The sequence below is a fragment of the Oryzias latipes genome, chromosome 21 (genome assembly GCF_053564925.1).
Source record: "Oryzias latipes strain Hd-rR chromosome 21, Olatipes_Hd-rR_3.1".
Classification (NCBI taxonomy): Eukaryota; Metazoa; Chordata; class Actinopteri; order Beloniformes; family Adrianichthyidae; genus Oryzias; species Oryzias latipes.
The window spans coordinates 30072760-30099193 of record NC_136257.1 but is presented as its reverse complement, the minus strand read 5'-3'; the positions used below and the strand labels follow the sequence as shown (position 1 = coordinate 30099193).

General features: G+C 40.9%; 1 protein-coding gene across 1 annotated transcript in view; it reads left to right on the top strand.

Annotated features, from left to right (window-relative positions):
- tmem163a (transmembrane protein 163a) overlaps nt 1-26434 on the top strand; it is a 70647-nt gene that overhangs the window by 6000 nt on the left and 38213 nt on the right. Inside the window, exon 2 of the mRNA XM_004082023.5 lies at nt 5220-5339. Coding sequence (XP_004082071.3) covers nt 5220-5339 — 120 coding nt within the window. The remainder of the gene's footprint in view (nt 1-5219; nt 5340-26434) is intronic.

The window sequence follows — 26434 nt, the reverse complement described above, 5'->3', positions numbered from 1 at the left end:
ATTAATGAAGAAACAGCTTATGTAATGGTTGTTTTACTTGATCAAAAACAGACAAAAGTGCACAAAATAAAACCAATTTTGCAAAATACGGTTAATTCAATAATAATACTTATTTTACTTATTTCTTCAATCACAAACTTGTCTTTCTTAGTGTTTACGGGAAAGTGTTTTTTTTCTTTTAACTTGAGCTGTATGCCTGATGTTTTTGTCATTTCTGGAGAACAAAGATGTGACAAAGGAAAGTGTCGTGAGATACAAGCGTGCACACGAAGAAGACCCCCCCAGAGCCTGCACTGAGTCAGATGCAGAGAGAGGTTCAAAACCACATGCTTTCCTGTCTGTTCTCCCAGTGAGGGATCATGTGAGCAGGTTTTTAGCACGCAGTTTCACTTCCTTCTGCAGACCTTTAAACACCCAACAGATGCAGGGAAAAGTGCACACAATATTACTTGGGTCTGATATTTAGTCTCTGAATGATTGTCTGCATTTTTGGGAAGATGAGAAAGTGTGGTGTATGTGAAAACTGCTAAATCATAGCTCGGTCTGTCAAATATTTACGTTGAATTCAAATCATCAGCACCTTCATTGATACCTAATAATATGTAGTGGTTCTATTAAGACAATAGTGACCCCTTTGTAACATGGAATTAATATTTGTGGTTAACCCCTGAGGCTGGTCCAACATATTTTAGGCTTTTTCCAGATCAAAAGATTTTATAATCTTAGATTTAAATAAGTGTAGTATAAGTATGGTTTAGTGAATATATCTGGGGTAGTCACTAACCAGTAAAATCTGTTATAGTAGCTTTAATTTTTAGACCATTTTGATTTCCTAAAGATTGACGCATGGAGACACACTGAAGCCTCTTGTCATCGTCACCAAAACCAGTGTGGATAGCTTAGACATTTTATGTCAACTTGAATTTTTAAACATTGTATTTCCACCAATATTTTCCAATCCTTCCGAGTCTTCATAAAAATGACATTTATATACTTTGGGGGGAAAAAAGAGCTTGTGATTTCTTTTTCACATGACTTTCAGTCTGCTTGATCTCTGGCTAAATGGTCTGCTTCAGTCCAACTATAGATGGTTTCATTCATTATCGGTGCTCCAGAAGAGGGTGAATAAAAAGCCATTTAGTTTCTGAAGTGATCATGTGAATCAACAGCTTTCTTCTCAGCCCCACTTTATGACGCAGTGTGGAGCTTTTCCGTTACCGAGCTGTGCAATCCTGTTGGAAGGCAACTTTTTGCCACGTCACTTATGTACTTTTGTGGAGTTCAGGTTTGATGGTTTAAAGTTCAAGGGTTTTGTTTAAAACATATTTTAGCTGTAATATTTCACCTTTTAAGTGTTTTTTTCAAATGTGTAACATTAAATTTCCACCACCTCAAAAGCCTTAGAGTTTTTGTCAAAAAATAAAAAATAAAAAAGAAAGATTTCTTATAAAAGAGAAAACATGTAATAAGAATTCATTTGAATATTGCATTTCTGAGTATATTTCCTTTTAAATCAATGTCAATCAAACTGTTGCAAAGATGCTCTGTTTGAATAAGCCGATGTGATGTCACAACGACCCTGGAGCGCATGTGCATTGCACTAGCTCCCTGATCTGCTCCGTCCAGCGTGCACAAGCTCAGGTGCAAGAGAAGAGAAGATGGCACATTGCTGCATTCCCTGCATGCATTTTAAGTGCCTCCAAGGCTGGATTTTGTTGTTGGCTGCATGTTTTTAAAAGTAAACTTAAGGTTAAAGTCCCCAATGTGTTCTCCGCATTTGTTTTCTCTTTGACCAAGTTTGAAGGCTGGCTGTCCAGCATCAAGCAGAAAGGATAAAAGTAAAAACAAGAATAAAATCAGAGGACCTTTTTTATTATTGCCATGATAAAATAAGAACAATTTTATAAAGTTCCGGAGGACCGAGCAGATTGGGTCCCCATCCCGCAGCGGGTCTCTGTGTGGCCGCCAGCTCGACTCCCGGGAGCCGGCATAGTGTTGGGGATTACCCCAGCGCCATCCGCTGTGCGACAGACTGTCCAGGGTGTACTCGGCTTCACCCAACAGTAACCCTGATGGATTCCGGAAACCCCGCTGCCCCAATGGGGTACACAGGGGGGAGCTATAGGATCGATCCACCATATTGGACATGTATTCTACCCGTTGTCACTGAAAACGTCACATGCTCAAAGCTGTTCTTATTGGTTGATGCGACGTGGCGACCTTGCCAGAGTTCAGATTTTTTACTTTAACTTTAACTTTGATTGTGTCTGTACCATCGACTCAACAGTAAAACTTGCCACGAATCGCGTTCGGTGTGAACGCAGCTTAACTGTAACCCGTAATCCTACACTTAACCCTTCCTCTGGGTCCCTGCGGTCAAGAAAAAGTTCACGCGCGCACTTGGAATATTACGTGCGAGTAGACACCTTCTTTGTGGCAATTCATTAAATTTGCTGTGCAGGTGAATTCAACAATCTGCTTCAAATCAGTTCTGAGCCACAGTCAGTGCTGCTTGCTGGTGCAATGTAGCCTAAATTATAATATCATCAAAAGCCTTTTTCGTGTTTTCAATTTGTTGTTTTTGTTTAATTTTACGAAACAGCGGGGTCTGGTACACACATTTGTTTTGTCATTCTGCTCATTGTTTAAAAAGTGTTGATCTGGAACCAAAAACATGTCACTCTTCACCGTTTCTTTATCGCTAAAGAGAAACTTTTGAGAATAGAGACTGTCAGTCGGTGTCCTTTGTGCCACCCTCCTCCTAGGTCAAGCTCTTCACTTACACAAGACAAAGCCATTGTCATCAGAAAGGGGGAATCACGGCTACTCAGCTCAGCACCAATGACCACGCCCATGTATAAGAGAACAATGGCTTCATATAAACACGAAATATGGCTTTTTAAGACATTTAGGTTGTGGGGTTTTGGTTAAAAAAGTCATCATCATCGTTAAAACACCGTTGGGAAAGTTTTTTTTTCTCTCATCCATTTTCATTCCTGACTGTTGGTGTCACAACGACAACAATTGCTTGGTAAAGTGAAGGATAGAGCCAACAGTGTTAAACTCAGCTTTTTTGTGTAAAAATTCAGGCTTTTAAATAATGCATGAGCCAGTCTCACATTTCATGGCAGGGAAATTGCTGCAGGCAGTTGGAGTTCTGGGCTGTTTAGTCTGTGACTCCAGGCGAAGACTCAAACGCATCAGCTGGGCTGGAAGCCGTCAAGAAATGGATCCGAATTGTTCGATTGAAGTTTGGTTTTAGCTTCACATCTGGGTTGGTCCCTTAGGTTTTCCAATAAATGCACAGCTTTTAAAATGTGAGTGTTTAAAAGCAGTCTTTGAAAACTGGTATTTGGAAAGATTTACTTAATTAAGAAAACTTAGTATACACATTTTTCTGCTTTTAGCTGCTCGTCTTCTTACCTCCTTTAGGATCAGAATGAGACAGAAGAGGTTTACAAAAGCATTACACATATTTTGTGTATGTCTCCATGTTCTCCTGATGTAAATAAAGAGATAATAAGAGGGGAACAGACAAAAATATGCATTATTAACATTATAACAGCTGAGGAAAGTAAGTCAACCTGAAAAGTAAAAGATAAAGTTTAGACATTCTTGAACACATTTCTAGCATGAATACAAATATAGATAACCTTATTCTACAGTAATACAGAACGTATAAATTCTAGGAAACAAAAAATATATTTTAGTAAAGGAAAACTTCTAAACTTATGAATATTCCATTTTTTAAATTTAAAATGAGAAAAGTTTGGATTCAAGATTCTATTTACAGCTGCACAACCTCATATGTGCGTTCATGTTATGTACTGTATAAAGGCACGCCTTGTTTTGAAAACCTTTAAAACATTGTGAAAATTCCTATAAATTTGATTATATGTATTTTTACATTATGGCTGTTGCTTTTATTGCATGAGTGGAACAATTAACCTTTTGCAGCCCTGCCTTTTTTGTCAACGTGATGGAGCAAATACTTATACTTTTATTTGGCCATGACCATATAGCACTCAACAGTTAGCACCATCTGAATATGTTGTATGTAACAGTCATTAGAGCTTAGTCATATACACCCATACGGGGAGGTTGACCTTTACAAGTGCTGTGGGTTTTTGGTTTGTCCGGCCCCGTGGAGGGTTGTAACGAGGAGTGTAGCACAGATGTGTCTTGCAGTTCCCTTGAGACCCATGTGGCCATCCCAAGGTACAGTATGTCATGACTATGGAACATACCATTGTTTTGCGTGTGGTAAGTGTATTTTAAAGTGTTAGTAAGGCAAATGGATGTTGCACGTTCTTCTGATCAGGGGTGAAGATAAAGGGAACTATAGGGGGCAGCTACCGTTCCCCTCCAGCTAAAAGCTTTGCCCTCCCACTTGCCACCAATTTTTGAGTCAATAGTAGTATAATTATTGGCAAAGATTTAGATATCATCAATGCAAGCTTCTTTAAGCTTTTCAAAAATAACAAAAAAGCTTTTTGAATGAACTCTTGAGTCCCCTTTGAATTGTTTCCCCTGTATTGTGTATGCAGACCCATCTGGGGTTTCAAGCATTTCCACTCATTTCTTTTTTGTTGAATTTGCTTTGCTATTGCTTCACAACACCAAAAGCACTTCAACTAAAAGAAGATATAGGATCACAGGCTTGATTGGTTACTAAAGAAACCTGCAGAGTCTGTATGAAAAGGCGTTGTACAACGTAATAAATCATGCGAAACAAAAGTAACTTGACAGAAATGATACTTTTTCCAACCACTGTGAAGCTACTGAGCAGAAAGCATTTGAATCTAATAATTGACACTTAATAGGATAATTTCTCCTCTCTGAGTGACTTTGTGGCTTTCTTTTTTGTTGTCATCATGGGTCTTTGTGGGGTTTAAAATGATGTAATCCACACTTAGCTGACCAGAAGAAGCATAGCCAGTTTATGCCGTTCAATAAAGTGTATTCACAGTCAGAGGGCCCATTGTGATCTCACATTATCTTTTATTATACTGCAGCCAAGCATCTAACCCTCAAGCTAATTGACAGAAAAAAAGATATTATTTTAATGACCTTAAACATAGAACTATTTTGAGCTATTTTCCAATAACCAACCAGCTTAAAAGATGATTTATGAGAGTAAATAACATTTATCGAACACATTTGTGATCTGATTACACAACTAGATGAACCTTTCAAACACACACTGTGTTTCTCTGCAGGTCTTCTTGAGAGCAGCATGCGTCTGAAACCCCACGAGGCACAAGACTACAGGAAGAAAGCTCTCTGGGTTTCTTGGATCTCCATAGTGGTCACACTCATACTGGCAGTGGCAGCTTTCAGTAAGTATTAATACACACACTTGAGCAAACAACACAGACGGATGAGATGCTGTGAAAAGAGTCTGCTCAATGGTTGGATGATGTGTTGCCAGGTCGGGTCCCTTTATGAGAGATTTGTATGTGCTTTTCCTTGAAATGTTTGGTGAAATGCAAATCAGTTGTTCAAGACAGAGACCACACTCCATGCAGAGATACCCGGGTTTTTGTCTCCATCATTGACTGTGTATGAGAACTGGACTTAGTATGACATCACCCATAGAAATGACCTCTTTTTGGCTCCAACAAAATGAAGTCAATTCAGTCACCATTCTTTTGCAATAAGAGCAACGCCATGTCGGAACCAGAAAATTTTCAGTCAGCAGTGATTGGTCCGAGTCGGTCTGAATTAACGTTTCTATGGCAACCACTCTCACCAATAAAGAGTTAGTTTGTTGGAAGTTCACACCCCTTCCACTTGAAAGCAGATTCTGTGCCCCTCAAGAGACGCATGCCGGTGTCCCCTTTAAGAACTGTACATGAGAACTGGACTGAGTGACCCCCTAAACCCTTGCGTTCCAAACAGGAAGTACCTGCTGGCTCCAAGAAGGTAAACTCCCATAGACTTCTACAGAGAAATAAACAGCTGTTACTCAGTCATTCTATTTGTCAGAATAACCATTCTTGCTCTGACACTTTTTATGTTTTTGATAAACCAATAGTTTTTTCATGAATTTCTTTTCTTTATTCAAGTTATAAACTGACCAATCAGATGTCTCAATAAAAGCATGTGGTGCCTGCCGGCCCCCACGTCCAACTATTAAAACGTTTAACAGACTTAGCACACTTTCAAGAGGTAGAAGGGTAGACTTCCAACAAGCTTCCTCCTGATTGGTGAGAGTGGTTGCCATAGAAACGTTGACACACTGCTTACTGACGATATGTGACTCCAACATGGCGGTGTCCTTATTGGAAAAAAAGGAGACTGAATTGACTTTCATTTGATTGGAGCTGGACTCCAATGAGTCCAGCTCCAATGAGCGTGACATCATCCTTTAGATGATGTCACGCTCACTCTGTTTGGGCTGCAATGGTTCCAAACAAATTAGAAATGTAACAAGGGGGACAGTTTTCATGCATCCATCCATCCATCCATCCATCCATCCATCCATCCATCCATCCATCCATCCATCCATCCATCCATCCATCCATCCATCCATCCATCCATCCATTTTCTAAACCTGTATCGTACCGGGTTGGAGTCCCGTGTTTGCTGGAACTAACCCTGCTAATGATGGGGGGGGGGGGTTCATCCTGAGGGAGTTTGCAAGTTCATCAATCCATCAGTGGACATTTTTCCATTGAATCACTGGAATTTTAACCAATTCTTATCAAGTTCACAATACACATCTTATCTCCAACTGGTCACTGTGACATATGACATCATCTGGAACCCACGTTGGGTTGTAATTGACTTTGCTTCCAATTTAAAGAAATTGGTGACATATACAATCTTAATGTGATTGATTGGAGACAAAACTATAATCTGGTATTCAAATTTCCAGTACAACTCAAAAATAAAAATATCCAGTGGCCTGAAACTTTCATACAAGTAATATTTGAAAAGATTTGTTTCAACCATTGTATTCGGTTGGACTCCTTTTGACCTTAGTGTCACCTGTAGCCCTCATTTCCTCCATGGAGGGGAAAGCTGCTAGCTGCTGATACCACATAAGCGTCCCAACCATCACAGATGTTGTGTGTGTGTTTTTTTTTAAGTTCACTGCCATCACATGACTTGTGTGAAAACTCACATAAAGCACAACCTCAAACTAGTTTCATTTATGAAACCATGATACGTTTTTCTGAAATAATGTCTGCTTTATAGAATGTTTTGAACACGGCTGCTTTGACGTCTGCCGAGAGCATGTGAGCCGTTGCGACACTGACGTGTTGAAGGTCAACCTGGTGGGGAAAAATGAATGACTGGTCACGGCCAAACATCTCATAAGCTGATTTGTATCGGCTCTCAATGTCAAAGCTCTGCTGCAATTTTAGACATCAGCTGTGAAGTTGTGGTTTACCTCCTGATGTTGGACCAAACAAGCACAGTCTTTTTACTCATCAGTTTATCTTTTAAAATGTCAAATTCTCCAATGTTGAGTAAGATAGTATTGGTTATTAAAGAGGGGAAATGCAGCTGAGCTATAACACACAGGCAGCCCATTTTACTGTAAACTTTTGCATTCTAAAAAATGTCAAACGGAAGAAGTATTTTCTTTTTCTTTTAATTTTGCCCAAAAATGCCTGTTCCTTGATTTGATATTGGAAACTTCTTCTGGCTCCTCAGAAAAGATCTAGTGTTGTGACAGGAAAGAAGGGATGGTTTCAACATCAGCCTCATGATATCTATTTATTGCTTTGTCATCCTGGCTAGGCGTTACGCATTTTGCATATACTATCAAGCATAAATGATGCTATTAAGACCCGAGCTGACAAAGAGGCCTTCACTAAACTAAAGAAGAACAGACTAATAAATGCACTCATGAAAGTTGTTGACTTCTAAGGCAATTTAAAAAATGTAAATTAGGTATTGAAGATGCAAATTTGACATTTTCTTGAGTGGGTTAAAACAAACAAAGACGCTGAATGGTTTCCACCAACCAGCATGGACTTACAGGGAATTCATTCATTCTAGACCTGAGTCAGAGAGACGAAGTGGGACTGACTGGTACGGGTGGGAGACAGATGGATAAGATGGAGCGAGGCTCCAGAAAGGTGTTGCTGCACGTGGTGATGAAGAGGGCAGGATGAGTTCTGGCAGGCAGCGGCAGGGATTCAGCAGCTGTGATGGCTCAACTTTAAAGAACTCTGGCATTCCTTTTCCTCCTGGCCTACTTTCTCTTTGCCTCAGAGTCCCTCCATCCTCCCAATTTTTTCTTTTGATCTTGTTTTTCTTTATGCTTGAGTTTTGGTGAAGATGTTTTATTGTCACTTGCAGAGTGCCGGGTACAATTTTTCTTCGCATAGACATATATTCTAATAAAAACAAGTTGCTTTAAAGAACTAAAGAGTTAGCATTCTTTCAGCATTTACTCTGTTTCTTTTCTTTCCATTCTCATTTTTTCGGTCTGTGGAAATCCCAAGGATCCTCTGCCATTCTGTGACCTTTAGACAATTCTTAACATTTACAGGGGCTCAGGGTTCTCTTTCTCTGCTCCACTTTCCATTGTGTTGCTTCTCCAGGGTCTCGGTCATGAACAGCGGCCTCTGTTAGCTCAGCGTTTCTTCTGGGACCTTTTGTGGCTTCCTGTTCACTTGTGAAAGTGCTACAAATCTTTCCGGCTTATCACACATATCAGGCTCAGAGTGAGAAGAGAGCACAGGGACCGAGGGGGACGTCGGTCAGTGGGCTAATGCATGCATGGTCATGCACTTGATGCACAGGTCCTATTCTCTGCTGATGATTATGGTGTGAGAGGTCATTGTGGAAGAATAAATAAAACTGGGATGAAGTCTATTCCAACTGCCATTTGGACTTCTTTGAGTGTTTCAGAATTCTATTATTTTCCACAGGGCCCTCCTTTTCGGAGTTGGAGGGATTTTTTTTCTATCCTTCCTGTTAATATACTCCTTTAGATCACACTGCACAACAAAAAAAAGGAATAGGAAGAAATTACGGCATCTGGAAATTTGCTGAATCTGTGTCGGACTAAAGTTGGCGTGAAATTGCGTGTCACTCGCTCACACACAAATCATTCGACTGTCACTAAAGCTGGTTCATGTTTGTTTGGAAATCTCTGGCTTTGTCTCCAGGAACTCACATTTTTGATTCTTAGCTCATCACATCATGACGTTTCCTCAGGATGCAGCGCCTGGTTGTGGTCCATGTGATGTTTTGCTGCATTTCAACAGAGAATCGTAGCAGATAAAAGCATTCTTTTAAAAGACATGTTTACCTTTCTAGTTTTGACACTTGAAAACTAAACTGAGTTTCTGCTACAGTCGCTTTTGTTGTGAGCTCTAACTGTGTCTGGGCCGTTTAGTTTCCACAGAAACCATTTTTAGAGTTTACCTTTCTGGGTGGATACGAGCCGTGGTAAATGGGCGCGGGCATGGGGGGGGCTGCATGAAATATCAAGGTCATTTACCGATCTGTAAACCCATAGAGCAAAAACGTTTATGCATGTTTTCTTTGGGCATACTGCGGGCGACAGGTAATAGTTACTATAATATACAATTATGTTAATCTTACGCAATTATGTGCGATTTTTTTTGCATTAGCAAATGTGTAGGTTTTCGCCGTGCCACGTATGTCTAGTGGACTTTTCACGCATGTACAACTGATGTATACATTTTTTATCGCGTATATGTTCCATATATGACGTTAGAATTATGCAAATGACGCACAAATCACCAATGAATTACAAATAAACACTGCGATGATCACGTATGGTTCATGTTCTATGTTGATTTACGTGTTCTTTTCATGGTTTATTCTGACTTTTTCCAAGGTTCAATTGTGACACATCTGTGAAAATTCAACGGAAAGACCACAATTTTTCTAACTTTCTCAGCGTATTTTCATGTATGACCAATCATTAGCAGTGCAATATGTACAAAATGTATTACATGGCTTTTCAATCTGGTCGCCAGCTATGATTTGTTATTTAAGCATAGAGGAGGCTGCAAGAACAGAAGATGGAAAGAAAAAAAATAGAGGCTGGCAGGGTGAGGAATAGAAAAAGAAAAGTAAATAAACAGGAAACTTTTTGAGATGATGGAATGAGACTAGCCAAATAAGATATTGAAACTAAAGGATTTTAATTGAGGTTTTTTTCATGTGTAAATTGAAATAATCACTTTTTTGTGCAAAAGAAATTTCTACACTCCTTTTACGGTTGACTTTTTGCACCAACTGTAATTTTTCTCAATAATAGTCATCTCATGTCCCTGTTTTCTGTGTCAAAGTCTGCACCTGGTTCCTCCATCATGAGTGGCTGTGTGACACGGCCTTGACTAACTACTAGAGTGTGGCATAAGGGCACCATATAAATAAAATAGGAAGACTGTAGGAATAAAAATCCAGATGTCGTGACTTCACGTCAGACTACAAGTAATTTCCATCCATCAATTTTCTGAACCTCCAATCTAGCCACAGGGGTTGCAAGCCAGTAACTTCTGTGCCGGTCCCAAGCCCGGATAAATAGAGAGGGTTGCGTCAGGAAGGGCATCCGGCGTAAAAATTGCCAAAATAACCATGCGAATCATCCACAACACTTTAGACATACCGGATCGGTCGAGGCCCGGGTTAACAACGACCGCCACCGATGCTGTTAACCTACAGGGTGTCGGTGGAAATTTGACTACTGTTGGTCGAAGAAAGAGAGGAGGCAGAAGGGTCTGTGGCCAGAGAGAGAAGGGAAAAGGCAGGAACATAGGTTTGAGAATAGGGACTCTTAACGTTGGCACAATGACAGGGAAAGGCAGAGAGCTGGCAAACATGATGGAGAGAAGGAAGGTAGATGTACTGTGTGTGCAGGAGACAAGGTGGAAGGGCAGCAAGGCACGTAGTATTGGAGGAGGATACAAACTGTTCTATCATGGTGTTGATAGGAAGAGAAACGGGGTAGGAGTGATTCTGAAGGGGGAGTTTGTAAACAGTGTTCTAGAGGTGAAAAGAGTCTCAGACAGGATGATGAGCCTAAAGTTAGAAATTGAAGTGGGTGATGGTGAGTGTAGTCAGTGGGTATGCGCCACAGGTTGGCTGTGAGTTAGAAGTGAAGGAGAGATTCTGGAGTGAGTTGGATGAGGTCATAGAGAGTTTTCCCAGAGGAGAGAGAGTTGTTATTGGAGCAGACTTTAATGGGCATGTTGGTGAGGGCAATAGAGGTGATGAGGAGGTGATGGGCAGGTTTGGTGTGAAGGAAAGGAATCTGGAGGGACAGATGGTGGTGGACTTTGCGAAGAGGATGGAAATGGCTGTAGTCAACACTTACTTCCAGAAGAGAGAGGAACATAGAGTGACATACAGAAGTGGAGGTAGGAGTACCCAGGTGGACTACATCCTATGTAGACGAGGTCATTTGAGAGAGGTTAATGACTGCAAAGTGGTGGTAGGAGAGAGTGTAGCCAGACAGCACCGCATGGTGGTGTGTAAGATGATTCTGGAGGTCAGGAAGAAGAAGATAGGGAAAACAGAAAAGAAGACCAAGTGGTGGAAGCTACAGAATGAAGAAACTTGTGAGGAATTTAGGCAGAAGTTGAGGCAGGTCCTGGGTGGTCAGGATGAGCTTCCAGATGACTGGGAAACTACAGCAGAGATTATCAGGGAAACAGGTAGGAAGGTGCTAGGTGTGTCATCTGGAAAGAGGAAAGACGGTAAAGAGACTTGGTGGGGGAATGAGGAAGTACAGGAATGCGTCCAGAGGAAGAGGTTGGCTAAAAGGAAGTGGGATGTAGAAAGGACTGAGGAAGGTAGACAGGAGTACAAGGAAGCGCAGCGTAGAGTGAAGAGAGAGGTGGCAAAGGCCAAACAGAAAGCTTACGATGAGCTATATGACAGGTTAGACACAAAGGAAGGAGAGAAGGACTTGTACAGACTAGCCAGACAGAGAGACAGAGATGGGAAGGACGTGCAACAGGTAAGGGTGATAAAGGACAGAGATGGAAAGGTGCTAACAACCCAAGAGAGTGTACAGAAAAGATGGAAGGAGTATTTTGAGGAGCTGATGAACGAGGAAAATGACAGGGAAAGAAGGGAGGAAGATGTGGTTGTTGTGGAGCAGGAAGTAGCAGAGATTGGAAAGGATGAGGTTAGGAAGGCTCTGAAAAGGATGAAGAGCGGAAAGGCCGTTGGTCCTGATGACGTACCTGTGGAGGTATGGAAGTGCTTAGGAGAGACAGCAGTGGAATTTCTAACAAGGTTGTTCAATAGGATTTTAGAGAGTGAGAAGATGCCTGAGGAATGGAGGAGAAGCGTTCTGGTTCCGATCTTTAAGAACAAGGGTGACATGCAGAACTGCAGCAACTATAGAGGAATAAAGTTGATGAGCCACACAATGAAGCTGTGGGAAAGAGTAGTGGAAGCCAGGCTTAGGAAAGAGGTGGAGATTTGTGAGCAGCAGTATGGTTTCATGCCCCGTAAGAGCACCACTGATGCCATTTTTGCTTTGAGAATGTTGATGGAAAAGTACAGAGAAGGTCAGAAGGAGCTGCATTGTGTGTTCGTAGATTTAGAGAAGGCGTATGACAGGGTGCCGAGGGAGGAGCTGTGGTACTGTATGATGTCGTCTGGAGTGGCAGAGAAGTATGTCAGAGTAGTTCAGGACATGTATGAGAGAAGTATGACGGTGGTGAGATGTGCTGTAGGTCAGACAGAGGAGTTCAAGGTGGAGGTGGGACTACACCAAGGATCAGCTTTGAGTCCTTTTTTGTTTGCTATGCTGATGGACAGGCTGACAGACGATCCCTGGACAATGATGTTTGCGGATGACATTGTAATTTCCAGTGAGAGTAGAGAGCAGGTGGAGGAACAGCTAGAGAGGTGGAGGTTTGCTCTGGACAGAAGAGGCATGAAGGTCAGTCGTAGTAAGACAGAATACATGTGTCTGAACGAGAGGGATCAAGGTAGAAGCGTTAGGTTACAGGGGGCTGAGGTGAAGAAGGTGCAGGAGTTTAAGTACTTGGGGTCAACAGTTCAGTGTGATGGGGATTGTGGAAAAGAGGTGAAGAGGCGAGTGCAGGCAGGTTGGAGCGGTTGGAGGAAAGTGTCAGGAGTGTTGTGTGACAGAAGAGTGTCAGCAAGACTCAAAGGAAAGGTGTACAAGACAGTGGTGAGACCAGCTCTGCTCTATGGGTTAGAGACGGTAGCAGTGAGACAGAGACAAGAGGCTGAGATGGAGGTAGCAGAGATGAAGATGTTGAGGTTCTCCTTAGGAGTGACCAGGTTAGACAGGATAAGGAACGAGTACATCAGAGGGACGGCTCATGTTGCCTGTGTTAGCGACAAAGTCAGAGAAGCCAGACTGAGATGGTTTGGACATGTTCAGAGGAGGGATAGTGGTTATATTGGTAGAAGGATGTTGGAGATGGAGCTGCCTGGCCAGAGGGCAAGAGGACGGCCAAAGAGGAGATATATGGATGTCTTAACAGAGGACATGAAGTTGGCTAACGTTAGGGTAGAAGATGTTCATGATAGAGTGAGGTGGAAAACGATGATTCGCTGTGGCGACCCCTGATGGGAAAAGCCGAAAGAGAAAGAAGAATTTTCTGAACCTCCACTTTTATTTTGTCGGGGGGGGGGGTCTCACAGGGTTGCTGGAGCCTATCCTAGCTACTGTTAGGATACACCCTGGTCTGGACCCCCGTCTATCAAAAGGTCACACGACCACACCCACGAGACAATTTGGAACCATCAATAAACCTTTGAAGCATGACTTTGGGCTGTGGGAGGAAACCAGAGTTTCCCGGAGAAAACCCACACATGCACAAAGAGAACTCAACATAGAAAGGTGCCTGCTGGGATGCAAACCCTCCCGCTGTGAGGTGAGAGTACCAACACCACCATGCACCACCCTGTAAAAGTAATTTGTAAAACTAAAAATAAATACAGTGGTAGCATTTTTCTTGTAGTAGAAATGTCAAGTATTGAACAAAAGGCTAAAAGATCCTTTTGCATCGTCTTTGCTCGCGTCCTACTCTCTCATTTCTGCATGTTTGCATTGGAGGAAGTACCCTGTAGGTCTGCAGCAATGTTCATAAAATATGCACAAGGTTTCATGTTAATTTTCAGGAGTTTTATTTATATATTTTATTTTATTTATAAGTTAAGAACAGATGATGACTGCTGCAAAAAGAGTAGCTCTGCATCATGTTTACGCGATGCCTGGTTTCATTCTGCATGGCTAAGCAGCCACAGAAAGAGCTGCTCCATATTCAAAGCTGCGAACAAACAACGCACTGACAGCAATGATTTTTAGATTGCCTTACAGGACTTCTAGGACCGGGCCGTACTCCTGCATACTAATAGGCTGCTACATGATCCATCAGTGCCATCGCCAGCAACGATTTGTTGTTTGAGCAAAGAGGAGGCTGCAGGAGGGGAAGATGGAAATAAAAAAAGTAGAGGCAGTCAGGGAATTATTTGGTGAGGAATAGAAAGAGAAAAGTAGATATATAGGAACTTTTTGGCATGATGGAAGGAGAATAACCGAATGAAAAAGTGTAAATAAAGGATTTTATTATGTCTAATTTTAAAGTAGCCACTTTTTTGAGCAAACATTTTTTTGTTTTACACTCTTTTTATGGTTGACTTTGCACCAACTGTGCTTTTTATCAATAAAAGTGATCCCATGCCCGTGTTTTCTGTCGCAAAGTCTGCACCTGGTTCCTCCATCATGAGCCAAAGCACTGGCTTGATCTCCCTCTGCCTCTGCTGTAGAGCTAATTTAACCCAGATACATAAAATAAAAGCTGAGACTCAGTTATAAATAAAATATCTTTCAGACGCCGATGTGTGGCACAAGTTTGCAGCTGAGAGCAGAAGCAGAATCACGAAGCATTTACAAAGTTAGCTCTGAAACAGAGTTAACCCAGCTATGTGCAGGAGAAAATCTGCTGCTGTTAACTGCTAGTTAAATATTTTAACTCCACTCAGTAAAAGACAAAACTTTAGAACCTTTTTTGGTAAGATTTCGGTAAATTTGCTTTAAGACAATAAATGTATTTAGTTTTTTTAATCTTGAAAGCAACTGAAGCAAAATCTGTAATAAAATTAATTTTCTTTTACTTTACAGACTTTTTTTCAGACGTTTTCAACTGGAAAGACTTATGTGACTCATAACAAATGCACTTCACAACAGCATGACAAGTTTGAAAGTAAACATTCATTCATTTTCTATTCCGTTTAGTCCCTTTTGGGATCACGGGGCTGCTGGAGCCTATCCCGGCCCCTTGCGGGCGAAGGCAGGGGACACCCTGGACAGCTCGCCAGTCTGTCGCAGGGTAGAATGTCCTTAATCACACACCCATTCACTCTCACACTCACACCTAGGGACAATTTAGATTAACCAATTAACCTATGGAGCATGTTTCTGTACGGTGGGAGGAAGCCGGATACCCCGGAGAGAACCCACGCATGCACGGGGAGAACATGCAAACTCCACACAGAAAGGTCCCCCCATTGAGGTTCTGTTTCAGGTCCCCCAGCCGGGGCTTGAACCAGGGGCCTTCTTGCTGTGAGGCACCGTGCAGCCCTGAAAGTAAACATATTTACTTTTAATTTTTTAAGCAGACTATCCTAAAAAGTGTGACTACTACACCAGCCAAACTGCAAAAGGAGGGATTCCAAAACTAGGAAGTTTTTATGAAGAAAATCCTTAGAAACTATTTGCTCATTCACCAATCATTCATAGTTAACAAAAAATCCTATAAGATATACAAATCTATAAAACAAGGAGTTTTAAATAATATTAAATAAATAGTTATAATAATTAAATAATAATTAAATAAATTTAAATAAAAAGAACACACCCAACAAATTTAAAATAGATTAAATTAATTATCGAACCCTGAGAAAACTACTAAAAAGCTTAAAAGATGAGTTTTCAGTTTTTGTTGTTGTTATTGATGAAGGCCTCACATCCTCAGGCGAAGACCACGCTGATGAAATTTGGCTTCGCCGTGGGTTTTAAGGAGGATTTCAGAAAATTAATGCAATTTCAACACTTGAAAATGTAAATAAATATCATGTGTTTTTTTTTGTAATTAAGCAATTTGAGTTTGTGTTTTGCCTTGAATCGAGGTTATCTTTGTATGTAAGGAGATGAAAGAAAGGAAAAAGATTTGAACTCACTAAAAAAAAAAAAGTATTTATTTCCAGATCCGAGATCTTAAATATCTCAGCTGTTGATTTTAGGAAAAAATTAAAAGTTGTAGAGCGGATAGAAGTTAAAAAAAGTTAAACCTGATCAAATAGATTGAATACTTAAAAACAAGGTTGTTTTTTTTTTATCTGGAACTGGCCTAAAAATGGTGGCAGAAAGTAAAAAATTTGATAAATTTACTGAACCATGACCAAAACCTAGAGAGCACTGAGGGGTAATTAACTAAAATGAAGACAGATGTGGATCAAGCCCTGAAACTGGTGCAACTGACAACTCAGAACATGAGCAAAAACAACATAAAAACCCAAAAAAACACAGAACTCTTTAAATCTTTTAAATATCCAAAGTTGATATTGATTTGTACTGCTGTAGCTCTTAAAATAGAATTTATTGGGGGGAATAATGTATAAATATAACTACTTTAAAGATATAAAATTCTCTTTTTGAGCAACACATACTTATTTTAAGACATAATATTTCCAATTAAGTGATTTTTCTTGTTTAAAAGGAAATCACAACTTTTTGAAAGAAATCTTAACTGAGACAAATTCTGAATTTTTCATTTATAATGTCTTATATTCTAAATATTTTAACGTTTTTACAGAGGAACGTTTTCCAGGACTTTCAGTTACTACAAACTGTATGTTGCAGTTTGTGCTGGGATTTTTCCATCACAGCACCATCATGAGTGTTTTTTTTCTTTGATACATCATTTCAGGGACATGAGTACATTTTGTCATGTTGACAGCCATACAGTTTCTTTAATCTATAGACAGTTCCCCTACATGTCCAACAAAAATAACAAAAGAAAAAACTGTCAATATATATAGAAAAAAAGTGCAATCTTTAAAATGTTCTTACATTTATATAATGTCCCACTGGGATCATCTTTTGTTCTTTTGTATAAGTGTTTCCAGTGGTTTTTGAATTATGATTATGTTGTTTTTTAGCCCAAATCAAAAACATGGTGCTGTTTTTCTAGGACATAGTTTCTGCATTCATTAGAAATTCACCTTTGAATTGCCCATTGGGGCAAAGCAACCCCGCCCATTTTCCCTCTCACCGTATGTCCTCATTATCAAAAAATGCCACAAAAACTTATTAAAAACACCAAACCTGTTCACTGGAGTGGACCTTTAAGTAGTCTTAGGGCTCAGATATGGCGCTTGGCTACAGTGCACAGGAGGTTTTGATCTATTTCAACACTGGGGAATGTTAGAGGATCGGAGCAGATCAAAACACTTTTTTACATTTGTCACTTTCCCACTCTGGTTTTGGACATCCAAATGACCTTTCAGAAGTCTGAGGTTCTAAAGTTAAACAACATATTGATGTAAATGTGAGGTTATGGTTGGGAACCTACAGTAGCTTGCATGTCAGATGTAGAATTGAGTCAGAACCAACACATGCAGAAACGGCATGACCTGCACGTCTATCAGCCGTCTTATGTCATGTGGGTTACCAGTTAGAAACTGGTGGTGTGGGACCCGAAACTGCAATAGAGCTGCAGGTTCATGGCAGACATTTAAACGAAGATGCAAAAGGATGTAGTTGTATTTTCTATGTCACAAATAAGCTCTTTTTCCAACGTCTGCTCCTGATTTACAACAATTTTAATCAAAATTGTGTTGATCTCAGACTGAGAAACAGCTTCTTCCCCAGAGTTGTGAGGTCCAGCCACCCCCTCCAACCCCCCAATGACACAATTATGCCCCCCCCACGCAAACACACACAAAGACTTAATATAACCCACTATTCCCCTGTCACTCTACTCTGTTGACAATGCTCTGGCTGCACTGTAACATTTCTATGTGCAATTATTTAATTATTCATTGAAAAAGCGCTGCTGAAATTTTTTTCCGTTGTGAACTGCATAATGATAATAAAAGATTCTGATTCTCATCTGTAGTCAATAAATCAATTGATTGAAAAGACTGCAAAAACAAAATGTGTTTTTGCCTTTAATATCCCATTTCACTCAATAAATTGAGTTACGTTTTGAATTGATGGATCTTAAAAACGTCTCATTTTAAGCAATATCTCTAACAAAACTTTTTTTGTCGCTTTAGTTGTGCATTAAAGTTCTTGGGCAGTTCAGTGAAATCAGATTTCAGAATCAACACATTTTTAATCAAAACTCTCAGAAATTTAATTTTAAACTTAAATGTCCTTAATATGTGTCCTCCATCGTCAGAAAAATGCCACAAGAGCATGTCGAAAACACAATTTTCATTGGAGAGAGTCTTAAATAAACACATGGAAAATACACGGCAGACGTCTAATTGAGAGCAGAAGCTGATGATCACGAGGGACTATATGTTTCTCTCCGAGTGCCAATAACCTAATTGGCTTATGGCTTGAAGTTAATTTGCTGGTATTTTCATCTTCAGTGTCTTGTCATGTATAGTTAGTTTCATGTATGTTGTAACAGAAAAGGTTCTGCAAGAATTAATAGGTGGACACAAGAGGCTGCAAGTGATTGATTGGTTTACTGAGCTTGGATGCGGTTTGCAGAGTTAGCTGTCAGGAGCGGAGAAAGGAAGACAGACTAATAGGGATGGAGAAATCAGCTGTAAAGGAAACAGAGAGGGATTTATTGAAAGAATGTGAATCACTTAAAAGACTTGTCAGACCAGCTACTGACAGGTGAAAAATTAAATAAATTAGAGAGCAAAAGAAACAGGTAGAGAACAAACAAAACCAGACCCTGGTGAACTGGGGAGAATAACTAAATGGTTCTGTCAGGATATTCCGATCAAACTGCAGTGAATCCCAAATCCCTGCCTGATGTATGAAAATCAGTTCAGATTTTTCCTCTCTTCACAGGAAGATGTTTTAGCTTATTGATCTTAAGCAATGAGAATGCAGCAATAATGAACAAAAAAATTGATTCTATTTGCAAACGGCTGACTTCCATCTGACTGAATCAGCTAAATGTTGAGAGTAGCGATCCTAATAGGTTGCTTAGCTCGCAGCCTTTAGGCCCTCCTGTATAGCTTGTAAATGTCTAAAAAAAGGAAAATGAAACAAACAAACAAAAAAAGGGTAAATTGACAAATGTATTTGAAAGTATGTCTCACTGCACTGAGAAAACTGAATCTTAAGGTAAAAAAGACACTTTCTTCAAGAAAAACTATCTTAAGAAGAAAGAATAAAATATGTCTTAGTTACAAAAATCTTTTTATTTTATTATTTGAGGATTTCTCTTAACCCATTGGCAGATTGTTTTTGCCTATTTAAACATTTATTTTAATCATAGGAATGTTTTACTTATTTCTGGGGGGCTGATTTTGCAGTGTGTGTCTGGAATTGTTGTAGTGCTGCATGCTAATGCGGCTAAAAAGGAAACAAAGCATTTATTTCAATGGAAACACTTAAGGTTGGGTACCGTTTAGATTTTATCCTGTCCAGGTGCCGATCCAGTCCTTTTGAAATGGTCCTGGTGCCTGAACATTGCTCAAACCTGTTCTTCAAAAAGGAAACGAACAGGCCCATTTCTTTGCAAAAACATCTAAGTGTGATGAAGGACAAATTTGTGGCTTTCCAAGATCATTCCATATATGTCAACGTGTGTCTAATGGACTTTTCACTCATCCACCACTGATGTATAACTTAAATATAACATTTGTACAGCGCAGATTTCACGCTTAAATGATGTAATTAACGCACAAATCACTAATGAATTGCATATAAAGAGTGCAATAATAATAACATTGATTGAACTGTTCTTTGCATGGTTTATGTGTACTTCTACAGTGGTTTTAACCTGGTTCATTAGTGATACATCAGGGAAATTTTCCCGTAAGAGTATGTGGAATGGAAACGCAGCAAGTAATGAATGTTTCTTTTTTTTTTGGGACAATCTTTTGCAAGTTTTGAAAACACTTTTTTTTGGGGTTTCTGGCTGCATTTTGTGCCAGAGTAGATGCGTCAAAGGTTATCCTGCTGACAGGTTGGAAATTTCACAACAACAAAACTGTTTTGCAACACCAGTGAGACACTTTGCTCTCTGTGTGCCTGTCTCAACATTTTTTTCAACATTTTCTAACTTTTTTCAATCCGCTATCTTTTGGTGAAATGGTTGGGAGCCGGTTTAGCTCGTGCTGGTTTGCGGCGCCTTCCGTCTGTGAAACCAGGGTTCGACTCCGGGCTGCTCCCTGTTCCCTTCTCCACATCCGTGCCAGTTCCAAGCCCGGTTTGAGAGGGTTGCGTCAGGAAGGGCATCCGGCGTAAAACATTGCCAAGTTTACCGTGCGACTTGTTCGCTGTGGCAACCCCTGATGGGAGAAGCTGAAAGAGGGAGGAGTTGGGGGCCATGACAGGAATGGCAAATGGTACATATTCAGTAAATATTACGTATAATAATAATAGATTGGATATTTCTATGCTATTCCAGACACTCAAAGCCATCCATTGTTCAGTCACTCCTCATTCATTCTTGGTGATGGTAAGCCCCTGATGTAGCCATATATGCATACACAAATCCTAATTTACGCACAAATCAAGAATTACGCACGCACAAATCCGACTGAGTCTAATTTCTCTCCATATTGCCACAGCTGCCCTGGGGCAGACTGACAGAGGCATGGCTGTCTGTACGCGCCTACGGCCCTCTGACCGCCACACGCATTCACACTCCACTGGGGCCACAGTGGAGGCAGGGAGGGTGAGGTGTTTTGCCCAAGGACTGAACAACAGGTGGCTGGGGGGGGTGCGGGGATCGAACCGCCGACCTGCTCAACCCCCCGAGGCACTGCTCTACAGACCCATTCACCCACCCACACACATTCAAACACAGATTAAGGCATAGCTGCCACAGACCGACGCCGACCTGTAACCACCAGGAGCAATGAGCGGTTCTTGCCCAAGACTCCGAGACACATGGGCAAGCAGGCCGGAAACCGGGATCTTCCAATCAGAGGTTGACCCTCTGCACCACGGCTGCCTATGAAAGAAGTGTTTGCGAAAACATCCTTTTCCTAAGAATAAACACGAGCATTTCCACAACCCTGACAGGTTACAGAATAATCATTCTTTGTGTTCTGCCTTTTCACTCTGCAGTAAGACAGTATTCTCAGATATTAAAACTCTGTCACGGTCATTAGAGATGCCTCTCCTCTCATTTGCCGCTGTCATTCTCTTATTTATCAGATCTAATAGAGTTTTAGAGCAGCGTGAAAAGGTGTGATGAATCACAGAAGGCAGAATCCCTGAGTCCTGGTATCTGTATTTTATCTGCAGCCCATTTATCACGTCTGTTTTGTCGCTGCAGAGGCACCGTCTGACCCCCTCCTCATGTACTCCCATACCTCCCCTGCTCCAGTTCTGCCTCTACTCCCCCAGTCTCTTGTGCGTACCTTCCTCCCCTCTTTGCTCCCCTGCATTCCTCAGCTTTTACACGTCACGTTCTATTTTCTGCGCCGTCTGCCACCATCCAACCCCACCCTCCGTCTGTGTCAGCATAGAAACACAATCATTTATTTATTCAGTTGTTTTACCCCCCCCCATTCACTCGATTCTGCACACTGCTTGTCCTGGTAAACATTATAGCAACGAAACAAACTCCACGAAACATCAGACCTAAAAATGTACGTTCTTTTTCTGTAAGTGTATCCTGCTGCTTGATATTTGGACTTGGCTGTCTTTCTAAAGAAAAGACAAATCTGTAAGAATGAAGTAATGGAGTACTGTGCATGAAACACACACAGCCCACTACTTTCACAATGAATTTTGTTGGATAAAAGAGAATAAATGTTTCCTAAAAAAAGACACTGGAGAAATTTTGATCAGAATCCAAAGACCTGAGAAATATTCTTGGCTCCTGCAGCAGCTGAAATGCTAATGAGGTGCATGTGCAAACATGCCTTTGACAGAATTTTGTTGTGGATCAGAATTAAAAACCAAGAGGCAGATATTTGAATTTATTGGATTACTGAAACGATCTGGAAAACAGGATCTTCAATCACAGTGCTGATAATAGAAACCATGAGTAAGGTTGAGGTTAGACCACAGGAAACACTGCTACTGCATGCATGAGAGCCATAGAGAAAAAAATATCAACATTCTCTATGAAATTTTCAGAGGAAACTTCAGAGGTCTTATTTTGAAGGACACTGTTTTTAGTGATGTCTTACAAGGATTGCTACAAAATAAAAGATTAAGCAATAATCACCTAAATCTTCTTCCTTGAAACGTTTCAATGCTAAATCCAGTGGGTTCATGGATGGGGTGCAGGATTCAACAACCACGCCCAAAGACGCTGTGATGGGGCTTTGGGGGATCACGGGAGAAGAGGCGTACACTCTGGTTTCTCTTCTTTATTTGCCTTTAATGAGCCACCCGTTTGCAGGAATGTGGGTGTCAGAAGTCAGAGCTCTGTCTCTCCCTCTGGTCACCAGCAGGAACCGTCTCCAGAGTTCTGAAGGCACTTCATCTCCCAGCAACCCCAGCGCACAGTTTGCTTGCCTGCCTGACCCTGATTTAGCTTTGTGGACTTTTTCCAAGCTAATAAACCTGCTGCAGTTGGAACCAGCCGTCTGCCCGTTTTGTGACAGAGGGTGTCTCACCTGGAGGATACAAACGTAGACTGAACCCTGCACCACTCAGAAGTAATGAAGCCACTTGGATTAGCGGTGAAAAGTTTTAAGGAAGGATATTTAGGTGGTAATTTGTTAATCTTTTTATTTTGTCACATAAAAACTGTGCTTCGGACTCTAAAATTGGTCTATTCTCCCCCCCGCAGACAGCAGGTATCCACCTGTAAGGGTTGATTTCCACTGGTCCGTCTGCTGTGCGACAAAAATAACAAATAAAACGTTCATTAATCAGTCGGAACGTTCACATGGCCTCCAACGTTTCTGCGTCTCACACGTTAAAGGTTATCGCCTCTACGCTACCTCTACATTATCGACTACTCCTCTCCATAGTCCAAGCATTACGCAGGAGTTCTGTTTCCATTCCCTTGACGCATCAGCGTTGCAGGAAAAAGCCGGAGAAACGGGAAACATTGTGGAAGAACAGAAATATAACAATTTCCGACATGTAACATGCATTTTACAAGGACAAGGAAGGAGAAGCCATGGGGCCTGATGGCTAATGTTTTATGTGAGCACAGAAAGCGGGACGAACTACCTGACACCGGGGCGGCAGGTCAAACCACTTCTCCAGGAGCCAGGGGGGAGGGGGGGGGGGTGGACCGGAGAGCAAAAGAGACAATGTAAACTAACTGACAGTCGTGAGACGAACTCCCCATGAACGCAGCAGAGACGCACTGCAGACGGACTAGTGTAGATCCGGGGCAAAGCTGGAAGTAGGGATTATTTGTCACAGATGTCCTGTAAAAAAGTGAGTCTAGTTCCTTACAGAATGCAAGATTACAAAATAAAATAAGGATGTAAGAAACGGAAAAAAAACAAACAAACATAAAATCATAATTAAAAAAGCAGAAAACTAAAGACTTGCTTAAATAAAAAGCTTTGAGCTACATTTTGAATCACTGAACTGCGGCGGCCATATTCAGGGGAACAACACAACCTGCAGATACTAAATGATTATGACCTTCATTTTTCATTTTCAGTGTATTATTTATAAGAGTAGTGCCACAGACACTTGAGATTACTTTGAGTTACTGCCTGTAAGCTCGGATGCACCGGGTGTGGAGTTTTGACTCTTTGCCAACGACCAGCTCCAGAAAGAAGAAGCCCTTTATTTGGTCAAAAGCTGTCGATTTTGAGCAAAATGTCAAGCAGCCTGTGTTTTTGCGGAGTGTAATTTACTGTGAATGTCCACTCTTGAAACATGAATTACATGCATGAAAATGGTAAAGCTGTGCTGGTCAAATCATGGACAGGCTAGTCTTTCTGCACAGACAAGCGGTCATTACCCTCTTCATTCTCAATTCTTTGAAAACAATGCAGGATAGTGAAGTAGACGGAGTGAAACATGGGACTTTTTAGTGGAATTCTAATCCTATTAAGTGTATGCTTACTGGCTCTTTCCTCGTCTGTGCATTGTGTGTTAAACTGGATAATGATCATTTTTTACAATCCATGATTTGATGGCATGTGCTGAGACTGTTCGGTGGGTATCAGTACTTACAGAGTGAACGGCTTAAGGGTCTTTGTACGTGGCCTCTATAGTACAATGATGACTACAAATACGGAGACAAAAGTACTCTCAGTTCTCAGGAACAGAGTGAGGTTTCTTAAAGATTGTCACTTCGCATGTCTTCAGCTAGAGCTGTGGTGGCGATCTGGTTCAATTCAGGAATCAGGTTATGTTTGAATAGTTGCTACATGTTTGTATTTTTACTGGATGAAGGAAAATTAATCCTCAAAGTTCTGCTGACTACAGTTCCAAAAGATCTTTTACAAGAAAATAGTTACTGAAGACACAACAACACCTCAATCAAAATGACTTTGGAACAATTAGAAAGTCTTTTATTCTAAACTGACAACAGCATTTTTAAAAACGTAATTGTCTTTAGCTGGACATTTTACAGGCATGTTCTGGTTTGGCGATGCTAGTGGAAACTCAGATGATGTCACATGATTGATCAAAACTTTTTTGTAAAATGCTTAATGAAATATTTATTATATCTTTTATTCAAACTGTCGATTATATTTAAAGGGCCTTTATCATGTTTTTCTTAAGCCTTACAGAGTAAACTATGTCGATATATATGATAAAATGTTACCTTTGGCACACTAAAAAAAACAACATTTTCACAGCTCATTTTTCTACCTGAAAGTAAAACGACTCGATCTCTGAGGCAACGCTTTTCGCTCCTTGTGGGTGTTGCCTATTTCATGATGTGAACCTAGAGTCAGCCTCAGCAGCGCGTCTGCATTTCGCCCACAAAAACAAACAACATCGGAACTTTTGCAAAGATGGATGTGCCTATCAAAGTAAAGCGTTTAGCCGATCATCGGTAGCTCCGCGGAGAAAGTGGGCGAGTGTGTGTTTGCCTGGGGGCAGTGCTGGCAGTGCAGACTCTTCCTGGAAGGGGCTGTTCCCCACTTAGTGTTGTCACAATGTGAGAATCCACTCGTTTTTGCGGTTTGGGAGCGGCTGTTGCACAGGAATTCTCACAAATCCGAGAATGGATCAAAAATACCACTCTGGGGTTATTTTTCGTGAGGAATGAACATTGTAGTACACTTTAAAACCCCAAAAAGTTATCTATCATGATATAGGGCATTTAAAACTAAGTCAGCTGAAAGTGCAAACCATTTCAGCTTCCCTGAGCCCATTGAAAGCCAATTGTTTGCACCCAGAACAACTGAACCAGGGCTCTTGTCTTCTGAAGCAACAGTGTTGAACCCCCCCACCCTCATCTTGGCAGGAATGCACCGATCAGCTGCACCTTTTCAGCAAGAAACAATCAGGCAATCCAGCAACTGATGGATTCCTGCTACTCCTCCTCCCTTATTAAACTGACGCAGTGAGGAGGCCTTCAGTATCCTCACTTTCTCACACCACATGCTTCAGTCTCACCTCCCCCCTTTTCTCTACACCAACAACCAAAGACCTGATTACACCCCTCCCACACACACACATATAGACACAAACTTTAAACATTAATCACATCTATATCCGAAGACATTTTTTTGCTTCAAACAGTTTAACACCAGAGCTTTAGCTCCAGTGTTTACATTCCTTTGACTACCGTAACACAACATAACGTTATTCCTAAGGATTATGAAGTGCACCAGAATTATGTTAATTGCAAGAACGATCAAAGAGTAGCAGTAGCCCAACGAGCCTATGTCATTTTGCTGTCGCCAGCAACATCTCCAGTGTTAAAGACCCACTCTGATCATCTTATGAACAATTTTTAGCGTTCCTATTTGTTTTTTCATTGGGATTATGCCGTTTTTAGTCAAAATTAAAAATCTGTTATTTTTTAGGACATGGTTTCTGCAGAGCGGCAGTAGTTAATGAACCGTTGGTGTGGAAAAGCCCCGCCCCCCTTCCCCTTCACATTGCTGAGAGCTCGGAGCAGGGAGCTTGTGGCCCCCCCAGCATATTTTCATTACAAACTTTTTCAAAACTGCATGTTTTCATCTACTGCTGATTCACAACGATTTGACTTACTAAATCAGATTCAGAATCAGAAGTGCTTTATTGATCCCACACGTGGGAAATGTGTGCGTTACCGTAGCAGTAAACATGTGAGAAAATAGAATAATATAAAACAATAATATAAAAAAACAAAAATGTAGCAGAAATGTA